The sequence below is a fragment of the Oncorhynchus kisutch genome, linkage group LG23 (genome assembly GCF_002021735.2).
Source record: "Oncorhynchus kisutch isolate 150728-3 linkage group LG23, Okis_V2, whole genome shotgun sequence".
NCBI lineage: Eukaryota > Metazoa > Chordata > Actinopteri > Salmoniformes > Salmonidae > Oncorhynchus > Oncorhynchus kisutch.
In genome coordinates, this window is record NC_034196.2 from 47,402,495 (window position 1) to 47,419,016 (window position 16,522).

A 16,522-nucleotide genomic window follows, 5' to 3' on the forward strand; every position below is an offset into this window, starting at 1 on the left:
TGTGTTGTATTGTAGATATGTAGTGGTAGAGGAGTGGTGTTATAATGTGTTGTATTGTAGATATGTAGTGGTAGAGGAGTGGTGTAATAATGTGTTGTATTATGATGTAGTGTATGTAAACTTTTCACCAACTGGAATTGTGATACAGTGACAATTGTGTAATAATCTGTCTGTACATTTTTTGGGGAAAAATTACTTTTGTCATGCACCAAGTAGATGTCCTAACCGACCTGCCAAAACTATAGTTTGTTAACAAGACATTTGTGGAGTGGTTGAAAAACGAGATTTAATTACTCCAACCTAAGTGTATGTAAACTTCCGTCTTCAACTGTAGGTAGTGGTGTAATAATGTGTTTCCTGTTTAGTCCCCAGGGAGAGGATGGAGATCCGTAAATAAAAACACAAAAACAATTAGGGGGTGTTGCCTTTAGAGGGCAGAACAGAATAGACAGTTGGTGCTTTGTAGCGGTGAGCAGTGTGATTGGGTAAAAGGACAGTCAGTTTGTAGCTGTGAGCAGTGTGATTGGGTAAAAGGACAGTCAGTTTGTAGAGGTGAGCAGTGTGATTGGGTAAAAGGACAGTCAGTTTGTAGAGGTGAGCAGCGTGATTGGGTAAAAGGACAGTCAGTTTGTAGAGGTGAGCAGCGTGATTGGGTAAAAGGACAGTCAGTTTGTAGAGGTGAGCAGTGTGATTGGGTAAAAGGACAGTCAGTTTGTAGAGGTGAGCAGCGTGATTGGGTAAAAGGACAGTCAGTTTGTAGAGGTGAGCAGTGTGATTGGGTAAAAGGATAAGTCAGTTTGTAGCGGTGAGCAGTGTGATTGGGTAAAAGGACAAGTCAGTTTGGAGCGGTTAAATGTAGTGCACTATACAGGGCATAGGGTGCCATTACAGACACATAGTTGAGACGGGTTTGATTGAGAGCGTGTGAGGGAGAGCCAAGAAGACAGGAAGACTGGAGGACTGAGGACAGTACAGAGGTCATGACATTTATTCAAGGCATGCTACAATTATAGTTGGGATTCTGGTGTAATAATTATAATAATAAGGATTATGATAATTATAGTAATAATCAATTCAAAAACATGAATGAAAATGTTTCTATATAAAATACAGAAACTCCACTCAACCATGCACCGCAAAACATTAGAAAATATGTTTCTTTAATAGTTTCAATCTATTTGCATTGTAATTACATCAACTCGTAAGGAAACCTGTTGTTTCTCACCCCAAACCATCCATCCCCACGACGTCACATTTACATCAACTCATAAGGAAACCTGTTGTTTCTCACCCCAAACCATCCATCCCCACGACGTCACATTTACATCAACTCATAAGGAAACCTGTTGTTTCTCACCCCAAACCATCCATCCCCACGACGTCACATTTACATCAACTCATAAGGAAACCTGTTGTTTCTCACCCCAAACCATCCATCCCCACGACGTCACATTTACATCAACTCATAAGGAAACCTGTTGTTTCTCACCCCAAACCATCCATCCCCACGACGTCACATTTACATCAACTCATAAGGAAACCTGTTGTTTCTCACCCCAAACCATCCATCCCCACGACGTCACACACACTGCTTTACAAATCAAACTTGGTATTATTATATCAAAATACACAAGACAAGTTGTTGTTTCATGTGCTCATCATCTTAAAATACAAAAAATAAAACGTCCATGTCTTGTTGTTGTTTGTTGTTGTCTTGGCCTCATTAACCTTTTTCTTGGCCAGACGAGGGAAAAAAAAGGACATGTTTGATTACAGCATTTTGTTGTTTATTTTGGTAGTGAAACATTGGACTATTAGCTTTAGTCTCCATTCAGTCTGTATCGCTGAAGCGTCCAAATGAAAAGGTGATTTTCTGATTGAGCCGACACAGGCGTGATCGCAGCCTCCGCTAACGCTAACGCGGGAACGTTGACATTTAAACGAAATCGCGACGTTAAGGCCGAATCTCCCCAATACGAATTGAATAGAAACCCAGGTCTGTTATCAAGACGTGCCGTGATGAGACGAAGAAAAACACAAAAAGAAAAACGGAATGAAATCAGATCAGAAGAGATACTACTACGTCCCAAATGAAACCCCGTCGCCTACAGATAGCACTCATTGGGGAACGTAAATAGGGGATAGAGTCCCATTTGGGATGCGGACTGACTGGGTGCTGTGCAAATATAAGCCTCTTTAAAATGTATCATCTCTCCCTTTAATAATAATGGAACCAGAAATCAATTGAACTTCTTAATTGTCTTTTATATAATTCAGTGATTTAAAGTAATGGTAGAATGTCAGGAAACACTTCAAACATTCATCAGAATCTCTGAGTCTGGACGCAAAACGGTAAAGCAAATCTACTGTTGCGAATTCGAGGGGTAGCCCCGTGCGGGACTCGAGCCCGGGTCCAGCGAAGGACGCTACTCTGTCATCATGACAGTTCGTTCTAATAGAGGAATTAATTCCTTTGGTTTCAGTGCTAAAGGTTACATTTAGTTAGGTTTTTTTTGTGTTTTGAGGGTAAGTGGGAACAAATGGGAAAGCCTGGTATCCAACCTAATATCATTACATTTCTGTAGTGAGCACAGCGTTCAGTCTGGTTGGACCAGGCTAGGAATGGACTCCATTTTTTTTTTGATGGAAGCAACGATCTCGTCTTGAGCAATGACGGACTTTCATTTAAATAGTAGTGATGGAGGATGGAACAAGGAGATGAATAACAGATCAATGAAAGGCACATCAACTTTGGTCCGGTTTGTTTTTTGTTGTTTGTGACGATTCAGTATGAAAAAAAACCATGAGGATTTTAGTGTCTCAGCCCGTTTGATAATGTAAAATGTTAGTTACAATTGAGGCAAAAGAAGGCATAAAGTCTTTCATCATGGCTGAACTATGCTGCCTGAGTTAAGACGTGACTTGGTCTGCCTCCCAAATGGCACCCTATTCCCCATTTAGTGCACTACTTTTTTACCAGTGGCCCTACATAGGGAACAGGGTGCCATTTGGGATTGCAAACCTTGAAACTATTCAGTCGGGACAGAGATGTAGAGAGCGCCGTGTGGTTCGATCTGAAGGTTAGAGAGACATAGAACATTCAGACATTCTAGAATAATCCGCTTTCACGACGATACAAAAGGTTTAGAGTCATGTCTGGCTTCTTTCCTGTTCAGAAATGAAAAAGGTTTTCAATAACATCGCCTATGAGACGTGAGAGAATCAATCCACGGAAAGATACGTAGGATGAAGACCACGATCGAGGCAGCTCAGTAGCTCTGGTCCAGGGCGTCACTTAAACTCCCTGGACCCGAGCTAAACTAAGACTTCTGCATAAATAACCAGGATGGTGGTTTATGAGGTTCACAGTCTGAACCAGCCCTCAGACACCACAGTCCTATTCCCTGTATACTATTCCTCACTATTTTTGATGCACCCAACAGCATTGGGCCGAGGTCAGTGCCCGGGTCAGAAGTACTGCACTATATATAGAACATAGGTTGCTACTGAGGACGCATCCTCAGGGGTTTTCAGCAACAAAAAAACAAACAACTGTTGTTGTGACAAACAGAGCGACAGACAACCATAACCAGTTTTTTACCTTTTTAAAGAAAATACCCTCTAATGAATAATTATAATGAATAATATGAGAAACAAGTCAAAGAAGATTACAGCTAAAAAGAAAACAAGATTTTCTAAAACAGCTTCACTCAAAAACAGCGAAATGTAGGAAAACCTGAAATGACCTGAGAGGTTTGTTGTGGGCCTCAACATCAGAGGAATAAGTGAACCTAGGTAACGTACGTATCACATAGGCTATGTACGTTAGAATAACATTATACCCTATCTATGTGTATTTTAAAATGAACTGATAACCAGTCAACAGTAGTGCACTATATAGGGAATAGGGTACCATTTGGTACCCCAGCATCTTTCAGTCATTGAGTGAAACACTACCACTGATTGTCCCTCAATGTGTATTGTGTAATCAGCTCACTACAAACATACTAGAACAACAGTTCACCTCTAACTGTAGAAACTGGCTTCACTTCTACTGTTGAAACCTAAGCCCTTTTTTTTTGGGACCTCACCGGATTTGTTAAACAGTCAGTATTTTCTTCAATAAATTGTAATAACAAGGCATTCTGAGGATGCTGCTGCAGAACTGCTTGGCCAAGCGAGCTAATAAAACTAGAATGAAAACCTAAAGCGAGTAACAGCACGTTATACATGCCTACATCCAAGTCCCAAATAAGTGTAAGACTTTGAATAAGTCTTCCAACTTTGAAATACTTATTCTGTGTTACAGGGATAGAGAGGCCCACGGTACACACACGCACTGTGGTATTTCAGAGTTTCCTGTTCATTTCTCTAAGAAGTGCACTCAAAGCACCAAACATTTAACTTCCATTTCAAAACGATCATATAATACAGCCAACATATAAACCACAGTTCTCTACATGAATCAAATCTGTCATAGGATAGTGTCCGTCTCAAATTACACCCTATTCCCTATCTAGTGCACTATTTTAAATGAATGCATCATATAGGGGATAGGGTGCGATTTGATAGACAGACACCGTATAAAACCTATTGATTATGAACACGTTACATCATAAGGCACGTAATAAGAAGTGAAGTAAATACACAGTAAATATGATTCTGATTTCTTGTCTGATTATAGTGAGGTTTTCATGTGACTTTTCTTCTCTTCTAGAAAAAAGAACAAATGACCCAAAAAAATGAAGTAACTTTTTCTTTAAAGAATCTTGACAATCATTTAGGATATAGACTTGAATAGTTCTGCTTTTTGTTAAGATTGTAAACTTCAAAACAATTATTTCAATTGATTTAATAAAAAAATGTTTTTATTGTAGAAGCATTTACCGTTGTTTAGCTTAAGGTAAATCTGAACAGGGACACCATCTCTTGCCTCACGGATATTTTTATTAGTATTCTTCTTCCCCTGGCTATTATGAGACATGACATGGGCTGAGGTTAGTTAACACAGTCCTAAATTACCCAGAATGCTACTCAGCGGGTCCACATGACCCTGCTTGGAATGTTAAGGCTAGAACACAGCAGCACCAGACAGACAGACAGACAGACAGACAGACAGACAGCACCTGGCCTGGACCTGGAGAGAACCCATAGAATTAGAAGGAATCCATTCTATTTCTCTTTCTAGTTCTAGAAGGGAATCCACATGGCTCATCTCTTGGTTTCTGAAGGACACAGCACTTCGACTGAAGCACAACTCAGTGTCATCTCATGCCAGGTGTACATTGGTTTACACCCTCTTTTTTTGGTTTGATCCCATATAAAAGCATGGATGATCTGTAAAACTGCAGGGCGAAAGAGAGGGAAGCCAATTCACTCTGCTAACTGTGTGGGATGGAGAGGTGGACACCCAGAAGAGAGCAAGGAGAGGGACAGGATCGGGGACAGAGTGAGTAATAACAAGGTAGAACAAGGAGAGGGACAGGATCGGGGACAGAGTGAGTAATAACAAGGTAGAACAAGGAGAGGGACAGGGTCGGGGACAGAGTGAGTAATAACAAGGTAGAACAAGGAGAGGGACAGGATCGGGGACAGAGTGAGTAATAACAAGGTAGAACAAGGCCATAAGTGCCAGGACACCGAAGCGCTCGTCTGTTGAAGAAAATAGAAAACGTTTGAATCGAGTTAAATATGTCAGATCAGGGTCAGATCAGGGCTAACAAACAGATCCACTGTTATTCCCATCATCCACAGACCATCGTTACGGGAGCCAGACAAACAAACAGACAGACCATAGTTACGGGAGCCAGACAAACAAACAGACAGACCATCGTTACGGGAGCCAGACAAACAAACAGACAGACCATCGTTACGGGAGCCAGACAAACAAACAGACAGACCATCGTTACGGGAGCCAGACAAACAAACAGACAGACCATGGTTATGGGAGCCAGACAAACAAACAGAGAGACCATGGTTATGGGAGCCAGACAAACAAACAGACAGACAATGGTTATGGGAGCCAGACAAACAAAGAGACAGACCGTGGTTATGGGAGCCAGACAAACAAACAGACAGACCATGGTTATGGGAGCCAGACAAACAAACAGACAGACCATGGTTATGGGAGCCAGACAAACAAACAGAGAGACCATGGTTATGGGAGCCAGACAGACCATGGTTATGGGAGCCAGACAGACCATGGTTATGGGAGCCAGACAAACAAACAGACAGACCATGGTTATGGGAGCCAGACAAACAAACAGACAGACCATGGTTATGGGAGCCAGACAAACAAACAGACAGACCATGGTTATGGGAGCCAGACAAACAAACAGACAGACCATGGTTATGGGAGCCAGACAGACCATGGTTATGGGAGCCAGACAGACCATGGTTATGGGAGCCAGACAGACAGACATACCATCGTTATGGGAGCCAGACAGACCATTGTTATGGGAGCCAGACAGACCATTGTTATGGGAGCCAGACAGACCATTGTTACGGGAGCCAGACATACCATCACTATGGGAGCCAGACAGACAGACATACCATCGTTATGGGAGCCAGACAGACCACCGTTATGGGAGCCAGACAGACCATCGTTTTGGGAGCCAGACAGACCATCGTTTTGGGAGCCAGACAGTCAGACCATTGTTACGGGAGCTACACAGACCATCGTTATGGGAGCCAGACAGACAGACCATTGTTATGGGAGCCAGACAGACATACCATTGTTACGGGAGCTACACAGACCATCGTTATGGGAGCCAGACAGACAGACCATCGTTATGGGAGCCAGACAGACAGACCATTGTTACGGGAGCTACACAGACCATCGTTATGGGAGCCAGACAGACAGACCATCGTTATGGGAGCCAGACAGACAGTCCATCGTTATGGGAGACAGACAGACCATCGTTATGGGAGACAGACAGACCATCGTTATGGGAGCTAGACAGACCATTTTTACGGGAGCTAGACAGACAGACCATCATTACGGGAGCTACACATACCATTGTTACGGGAGCTAGACAGACCATCGTTACGGGAGTCAGACAGACCGACAGACCATCGTTATGGTAGCCAGACAGACAGACCATCGTTATGGAAGCCAGACAGACCATCGTTATGGGAGCCAGACAGACCATCATTATGGGAGCCAGACAGACCATCGTTACGGGAGCTAGACAGACAGATGATCATTATGGGAGCTTCACAGCCAGAAAGACCACCGTTATGAGAGTCAGACAGACAGACAGACATAACATCGTTATGGGAGCCAGACAGACAGACAGACAGACCATCGTTATGGGAGCCAGACAGACAGACCATCGTCATGGGAGCCAGACAGACAGACATGGGATGCATCCCAAATGGCAACATATTCCATATTTAGTGCACTACTTTGTGTACTGGATAGGGAATAGGGTGCTATTTGGGACAGTCACATGTCCATTCCCCTCTCAGCAGAGCTTGTCCTCCAGCCAAACGGAGCTGTGCAGTCCGGTGTGAGCCAGTTGGCTTGGGTCATATTCAGTAGTGTACAAAGGCTGTTTGCAATGGAAAACAAGAGTTCCGTAGTTACAGTCCCATCGCTGAAACTTCCCTACGGACTCGGGAGAGGCAAAGGTCAAGGGCCATGCGTCCTCCTGAAACACGACCCTGCCAAGCTTGCTTAACCCAAAAGCCATCCGCACCAATGTGTCGGGGGAAACACCGTCCAGCTGGTGACTGAAGTCAGCTTGCAGGCGCCCGGCAAGGAGTCGTTATATCGCGATAGGACAAGCCGGCAGGCCAAACCTTCCCCTAATCCAAACAACTCTGAGCGAATTGTGCGCCACCTCATGGGTTTCCTGGTAATGGCTGGCTGTGACACAGCCTGGGATCGAACCCGGGTCTGTAGTGATGCCTCAAGCACTGCGATGCAGTGCCTTAGACAGCTGTGCCACTCGGGAGGCCCTGAAAACAAGAGTTTCTTATTGGACCAGTTCAGCATAGTTCATCCCTGTTTCAGGTATGTTTTTTCCGTTAGTTTCTATTGCATACGACCCAGGACTATGGCTCTGGGAGGCTGTTCTGATAGGTGGATAGACCAGACCTCAGGGTCTAATTAAATTATTCAAGGTCATTACTGTAGTCCACTGTACTCCCTGGTCTGGTCTGGTCTGGTCTGGTCTGGTCTGGTCTGGTCTGGTCCAAGGACTCTGCACAGTAAATTAGATTCCCATTTTTGCATTTAACTGTTTTCTTTCTTTTTTGACATTCCAATGATTAAACTGTTAAACAAAACAGCTGTTGTTGTTATGGTGGAGTAGTGTGGTAGAAATGTTTCTCTGATACTCAGCGTCGCGCCATGATGATGTCACACCGTGACGTCACAGAGGAGGAGGCCTGATCATTGGTCCCCCTCAATCAATGTCCCAATGTTACTTGAAATGGAGGCAGCCCATTGGTCAGGAGGAGCGTTGCTATCGGCTTCATCAGCCCTTCGATCCTTTCTCTGTGTCCGTGATGATAACCGTTCAACATGTGTCTCGGATTCATCCGTTTATTCTCATCCGGTAAGTCATCCGCTCAGAACACATCCAGTAACTGAAGAGTTGCCAGACTACTGGTACACGTGGTTTAAACGACAATGATGTTCACAGTTCACCACTACATGACGTTGGTGTGCTGTTAGTTAAGGAGAAGAGGGGGTTGGTGCTTCAGTTATAATGTAACAATAAGGAGTAGAGGGGGTTGGTGCTTCAGTTATAATGTAACAATAAGGAGTAGAGGGGGTTGGTGCTTCAGTTATAATGTAACAATAAGGAGTAGAGGGGGTTGGTGCTTCAGTTATAATGTAACAATAAGGAGTAGAGGGGGTTGGTGCTTCAGTTATAATGTAACAATAAGGAGTAGAGGGGGTTGGTGCTTCAGTTATAATGTAACAATAAGGAGTAGAGGGGGTTGGTGCTTCAGTTGTATTGTAACAAGGCAATACAGCTAGAAGTGCCTGGTTCTCATCCAGTAAGGAGTCAGGTTCACCGTGTCAATCATGTCTAAGTGTCTGGCCTTTACTGTCATTCAGCCAAACTGACCAGGTCATATCAAGGCTCTGTGGTTGATAAGACTGACCGGCTGATAAGACTGACTAGCATGTATCTGTGGGTAGGTAGGTGGTGGGTCTGTAGGTGGTGGGTCTGTAGGTGGTGGGTCTGTAGGTGGTGGGTCTGTAGGTGGTGGGTCATAGGTGGGTCTGTAGGTGGTGGATCTGTAGGTGGTGAGTCTGTAGGTGGGTCTATAGGTGGGTCTGTGGGTGGTGGATCTGTAGATGGTGGGTCTGTAGGTGGTGGGTCTGTAGGTGGTGGGTCTGTAGGTGGTGGGTCTGTAGGTGGGGGGTCTGTATTTGGTGGGTCATAGGTGGGTCTGTAGGTGGTGGGTCATAGGTGGGTCTGTATGTGGTGGATCTGTAGGTGGTGAGTCTGTAGGTGGGTCTGTGGGTGGTGGGTCTGTAGGTGGTGGGTCTGTAGGTGGGTCTGTAGGTGGTGGGTCATAGGTGGGTCTGTAGGTGGTGGGTCTGTAGGTGGTGGGTCATAGGTGGATCTGTAGGTGGTGGTTCTGTAGGTGGGTCTGTAGGTGGTGGGTCATAGGTGGGTCTGTAGGTGGTGGATCTGTAGATGGTGGATCTGTAGATGGTGGGTCTGTAGGTGGTGAGTCTGTCTGTAGGTGGTGAGTCTGTCTGTGGGTGGTGGGTCTGTAGGTGGTGGGTCTGTAGGTGGGTCTGTAGGTGGTGGGTCTGTAGGTGGGTCTGTAGGTGGTGGGTCATAGGTGGTGGTTCGGTAGGTGGGTCTGTAGGTGGTGGGTCTGTAGGTGGTGGGTCTGTAGGTGGTGGGTCTGTAGGTGGTGGGTCTGTAGGTGGTGGGTCTGTAGGTGGTGAGTTGCAGGTGAGCTTTCATAACTCATGCATATTGCGCAACTTGATTGTATAGCAGGGCTAAGTGTCAAGTATTCAATGATGGGTGTGTCTGTGGTATACTTGTGTGTCTGTGGTATAGGTGTGTCTATGGTATAGGTGTGTCTATGGTATACTTGGCAGAAACCTCCCAAGAGCGTTGAATACCTCTATCCCATCCTGTGGGTTAGGGTCCTATTTAAGGATTTAATGATGCACCATGCCAACACATCCCGACTCTCTGTTCTCTTCCCTGCCCTGAATAAATCAACCATCACTCCTTCCAGACCAGCTCTGTCTCTATCTGAAGGCCTTGCATTACAGTAGTCTATTACTCAACAATATCATCTAAACTAGTCAATTGTCTGTTGTTTTTAAGTCAAAGTCGGTCATTCTGTCCCTCACTCCCGCTAGCCCAGCCCAGGAGTGGGGCCTTAGGGGTGGGGAAGTGGGGGTTCAGGCGGGTCAGATCGTGCTCTTGGAGAAGGACACGCGGAGGTGATGGTTCTCTCCCAGGTCATGGTTGTGGAGGTCAATCAGGGCCTGGATGGCCTCCTCCACTGAACCCAACTGGATCAGAGCCATCTTCCGGTCTTTCCTGAGAGGACAGACAGACAGGATAAGATAGGTAGGTGGATGGATGGATAGATAAATAGATCTCCAAAGGAAAATTCATTCAAAATCATGAGTATAGTGCAGAGAAAGTGGAGTGAAGTTAATTTTCTTGCAATTCTATACATTTTGCCATGTCTAATGTTTATTCATGTTGAATGTGATATTCGGCAGACTGCAGATACTTGGCTGACGGTATCTCTCCAGGAACAGGGTTGGAGAGCCCTGGTCTAGATAGATGTAAACCTACAGGAGGGTATCTCTCCAGGAACAGGGTTGGAGAGCTCTGGACTAGATAGATGTAAACCTACAGGAGGGTATCTCTCCAGGAACAGGGTTGGAGAGCTCTGGACTAGATAGATGTAAACCTACAGGATGGTATCTCTCCAGGAACAGGGTTGGAGAGTCAATGGTCTAGATAGATGTAAACCTACAGTAGGTATCTCTCCAGGAACAGGGTTGGAGAGCCCTGGACTAGATAGATGTAAACCTACAGGAGGGTATCTCTCCAGGAACAGGGTTGGAGAGCTCTGGACTAGATAGATGTAAACCTACAGGATGGTATCTCTCCAGGAACAGGGTTGGAGAGCCCTGGACTAGATAGATGTAAACCTAGAGGAGGGTATCTCTCCAGGAACAGGGTTGGAGAGCCCTGGACTAGATAGATGTAAACCTAGAGGAGGGTATCTCTCCAGGAACAGGGTTGGAGAGCCCTGGACTAGATAGATGTAAACCTACAGGATGGTATCTCTCCAGGAACAGGGTTGGAAAGCCCTGGACTAGATAGATGTAAACCTACAGGATGGTATCTCTCCAGGAACAGGGTTGGAGAGCCCTGGACTAGATAGATGTAAACCTACAGGATGGTATCTCTCCAGGAACAGGGTTGGAGAGCCCTGGACTAGATAGATGTAAACCTACAGGATGGTATCTCTCCAGGAACAGGGTTGGAGAGCCCTGGACTAGATAGATGTAAACCTACAGGAGGGTATCTCTCCAGGAACAGGGTTGGAGAGCCCTGGACTAGATAGATGTAAACCTACAGGATGGTATCTCTCCAGGAACAGGGTTGGAGAGCCCTGGACTAGATAGATGTAAACCTACAGGAGGGTATCTCTCCAGGAACAGGGTTGGAGAACCCTGGACTAGATAGATGTAAACCTAGAGGAGGGTATCTCTCCAGGAACAGGGTTGGAGAGCCCTGGACTAGATAGATGTAAACATACAAGACCTGCTCTAGGTTTACACTCGTTAGAACACGTATGCTGTGTATTGCAGATGTATTGAAGAAGTAGAAGTACTGTAGGTGTCTGAAAGAGAACTCACTGGAAAAACTTGAAGGCCTTGACTGTGTATCCAGGTCCAGAGAAAAGGTCCTTTAGGACGTCCTCTGTTACAGACGGGCTGTTGGACGGAGACGGACGGGTCACAAGGGAAGGAATGTATAGTATTAACATCATGTATATTATCTCCACTGAAATGGACCACCCTGCGGTAACTTGCCCAATAGGACCACCCCTCATCACTGTCAAACGCTCCCTAAAACACTTCAGCGAGCAGGCTTTTCTAATTGACCTGGCCCGGGTATCCTGGAAGGATATTGACCTCATTCTGTCAGTAGTTTTTTTTATAAGTGATTTCCTCACCGTCTTAAATAAGCATGCTCCATTCAAGAAATGTAGAAGTAAGAACAGATAGAGCCCTTGTTTCACTCCAGACCTGACTGCCCTCGACCAGCACAAAAACATCCTGTGGCGGACTGCATTAGCATCGAATAGCCCCCGCGATATGCAACTTTTCAGGGAAGTTAGGAACAAATATACACAGGCAGTTAGGAAAGCAAAGGCTAGCTTTTTTAAACAGAAATTTGCATCATGCAGTACAAACTCAAAAAAGTTCTGGGACACTGTAAAGCCCATGGAGAATAAGAGCACCTCCTCCTGGGACACTGTAAAGTCCATGGAGAATAAGAGCACCTCCTCCTGGGACACTGTAAAGTCCATGGAGAATAAGAGCACCTCCTCCTGGGACACTGTATAGCCCATGGAGAATAAGAGCACCTCCTCCTGGGACACTGTAAAGTCCATGGAGAATAAGAGCACCTCCTCCTGGGACACTGTATAGCCCATGGAGAATAAGAGCACCTCCTCCTGGGACACTGTAAAGTCCATGGAGAATAAGAGCACCTCCTCCTGGGACACTGTAAAGTCCATGGAGAATAAGAGCACCTCCTCCTGGGACACTGTAAAGTCCATGGAGAATAAGAGCACCTCCTCCTGGGACACTGTAAAGTCCATGGAGAATAAGAGCACCTCCTCCTGGGACACTGTAAAGTCCATGGAGAATAAGAGCACCTCCTCCCAGCTGCCCACTGCACTGAGGCTAGGAAACACTGTCACCACCGATAAATCCACGATAATCGATAGTTTCAATAAGCATTTTTCCACGACTGGCCATGCTTTCCACCTGGCTACCCCAACCCCGGCCAACATCTCAGCACCCCCTGCAGCAACTTCATGGAAATAATGCTTTTGAAAACAAACGGTTCCTAATCTATCAACCCTTATCCTAATAAAACCTGGCTACAGTTCTCCTGTGTTGGGATTCCTTACATTTAACTAAAGTCATCTTGTTACACTATTATTTTGCATGGAAAGTAATCTATTTCTCCTTATATTACCTTATTTTAATGCTGTCCATTCAGCATGGAGCTAGTCTATAGGCCTACCTAGGCTTTCAGATGTCCATTCAGCATGGAGCTAGTCTATAGGCCTACCTAGGCTTTCAGATGTCCATTCAGCATGGAGCTAGGTATAGAGGGAGATATAGTTGGAGAGGGGGAGGAGGGAGGTATAGTTGGAGAGGGGGAGGAGGGAGGTATAGTTGGGGAGGAGGGAGGTATAGTTTGAGAGGAGGGAGGTATAGTTGGAGAGGGAGAGGAGGGAGGTATAGTTGGAGAGGGGGAGGAGGGAGGTATAGTTGGAGAGGGAGAGGAGGGAGGTATAGTTGGGGAGGAGGGAGGTATAGTTGGAGAAGGAGAGGAGGGAGGTGTAGTTGGAGAGGGAGAGGGGGAGGTATAGTGAATCTCACGGGATGTTGGATAGATGGAGGGTGGCAGAGGGGGGAAGGAGGTATAGTGAATCTCACGGGATGTTGGATAGATGGAGGGTGGCAGAGGGACGTATAGTGAATCTCACAGGATGTTGGATAGATGGAGGGTGGCAGAGGGAGGTATAGTGAATCTCACGGGATGTTGGATAGATGGAGGGTGGCAGAGGGAGGTATAGTGAATCTCACGGGATGTTGGATAGATGGAGGGTGGCAGAGGGGGGAGGGAGGATTAGTGAATCTCACAGGATGTTGGATAGATGGAGGGTGGCAGAGGGAGTTATAGTGAATCTCACGGGATGTTGGATAGATGGAGGGTGGCAGAGGGGGGAGGGAGGTATAGTGAATCTCACAGGATGTTGGATAGATGGAGGGTGGCAGAGGGAGGGAAGATGTTCTGAGGTATAGTTGGAGAGGAGGGAGGTATAGTGAATCTCACAGGATGTTGGATAGATGGAGGGTGGCAGAGGGAGGGAAGATGTTCTGAGGTATAGTTGGAGAGGAGGGAGGTATAGTGAATCTCACGGGATGTTGGATAGATGGAGGGTGGCAGAGGGAGGGAAGATGTTCTGAAAGTTCTTGGATCCAGGCTTCTTGAAGCGGTGTAGCGGGGAGCCGCTGAAGTCTTTAGTGAGGCCCTGGTCTTCCTGTCCCTCCCTGGGCAGCTGGACCGTCTGGTGCTTAGAGATGGTCACTCTGATCACCTTGCCGTGCAGCCGCTGACCGTTCAGGTGGGACATTGCTGGAGGAGACGAGACAGTCAGAAACAGTACAGCCTGACACAGCTAGCTATGCATGTCTGCTGGCCATTTGCAGTAGATGACAGAACCAGGGAGAGGAGAAGGGGCCAGGTCAGAGAAGTGTACAGACGGTTTCCGTTTACGACTGGTTTCCTGGACAGATTAAGCCTCGACTAAAAAGCCCTTTCAATGGAGATTCAGGACTAGTTTAAATGTGTGTCTGGTAAACCAGCCCTTAGTGATTTACCAAAAGAAAATGGTGTCTAATTCCTTATTCTGAACATTTTGTAGAGATATAATAAATTATCATAATATGTGATAATGTGATATCATATTTTCACGTTTGTTTGTATGTTTACCTGTTCTGTTGTCTCAGTATAACAGTAGGATCTGTTCTGTTGTCTCAGTATAACAGTAGGATCTGTTCTGTTGTCTCAGTGTAACAGTAGGATCTGTTCTGTTGTCTCAGTATAACAGTAGGATCTGTTCTGTTGTCTCAGTGTAACAGTAGGATCTGTTCTGTTGTCTCAGTGTAACAGTAGGATCTGTTCTGTTGTCTCAGTATAACAGTAGGATCTGTTCTGTTGTCTCAGTATAACAGTAGGATCTGTTCTGTTGTCTCAGTGTAACAGTGGGATCTGTTCTGTTGTCTCAGTATAACAGTAGGATCTGTTCTGTTGTCTCAGTATAACAGTAGGATCTGTTCTGTTGTCTCAGTGTAACAGTAGGATCTGTTCTGTTGTCTCAGTATAACAGTAGGATCTGTTCTGTTGTCTCAGTGTAACAGTGGGATCTGTTCTGTTGTCTCAGTATAACAGTAGGATCTGTTATGTTGTCTCAGTATAACAGTAGGATCTGTTCTGTTGTCTCAGTGTAACAGTGGGATCTGTTATGTTGTCTCAGTGTAACAGTGGGATCTGTTCTGTTGTCTCAGTATAACAGTAGGATCTGTTCTGTTGTCTCAGTGTAACAGTGGGATCTGTTCTGTTCTCTCAGTATATATGATCTGTCCTCAGTATTATAACAGTAGGATCTGTCCTCAGTATTATAACAGTAGGATCTGTCCTCAGTATTATAACAGTAGGATCTGTCCTCTCACCAAGCTGTGCCTGAGTAGCGTCGGCCATCTGGATTAAGGCATTCTCTTTCTTGTTGAACAGAATCTTGACCCGATGCACATCACCATACACCCCTAGAGAGAGAGAGAAGGAGAGCAGAGGGAGAGATAGAAGGAGAGCAGAGGGGGAGGAGGGAGAGATAGGAGGGCAGAGAGAGGGGGGAGGAGGGGGGAGGGAGAGATAGGAGGGCAGAGAGAGAGGGGGAGGAGGGGGGAGGGGGAGATAGGAGGAGAGCAGAGGGGGAGGGAGAGATAGGAGGGCAGAGAGAGAGGGAGGAAGGAGAGATAGAAGGGGGTCAGAGAGAGAGAGAAGGGGGAGGGAGAGGGAAGGGGGCGGGGGGAGGGAGAGATAGAAGGGGGTCAGAGAGAGAGAGAAGGGGGGGAGGGAGAGAGAAGGGGGGCAGAGAGAGAGAGAAGGGGGAGGGAGAGAGAAGGGGGGCAGAGAGAGAGAAAGGGGGAGGGAGAGATAGAAGGGAGGATAGAGAGAGAAGGGGGGCAGAGAGAGACAGCGAGAAGGGAGGAGGGAGAGAGAATGGGGGGCAGAGAGAGAAGGGAGGAAGGAGAGATAGAAGGGGGGCAGAGAGAGAAAAGGGGGGAGAGAGAGAAATGGGGGGATGAGATAGAGAGATAGAGGAGGTAGAGATAGAAGGGAAGCAGAGAGAAAGGGGGGGAGGAGGGAGGAGAGAGATAGAAGGGGGGGGAGGAGAGAGAGGGGGAGAAGGGGGGAGAGAGATAGAAGGGGGAGGGCAGAGAGGTGTGAGGCACATACAGTACATTACTTCTCTGCATTGTTTAGTCCCGTGTGTTAGAGGGAGATAGAGGTGTGTGTGTGTGTGTGTGTGTGTGTGTGTGTGTATATATGTGTTGACTGACAGAACAGAGAGGATTCCAGATGGATGGTTAGACAGGAAGTATCCTTATCAGCCAATCACAGATTACCGTGGTTACTGTTAGTCACGGTAACCACGGTAGCCACACACGCAGGCTATGCAGTGCCTAACAACCAAA

The 16,522-nt window shown here is 46.2% G+C and overlaps 1 protein-coding gene across 1 annotated transcript in view; it reads right to left on the reverse strand.

The window, feature by feature from the left end:
• Positions 1-1,139: 1,139 nt before the first annotated feature.
• LOC109880876 (polypyrimidine tract-binding protein 3) overlaps positions 1,140-16,522 on the reverse strand; it is a gene marked incomplete in the record, with an annotated part of 103,786 nt that continues 88,403 nt past the window's right edge. Inside the window, 4 exon segments of the mRNA XM_031803277.1 lie at positions 1,140-10,535; positions 11,876-11,953; positions 14,183-14,399; positions 15,497-15,589. Of these exon segments, the coding sequence (XP_031659137.1) occupies positions 10,403-10,535; positions 11,876-11,953; positions 14,183-14,399; positions 15,497-15,589 (521 nt within the window).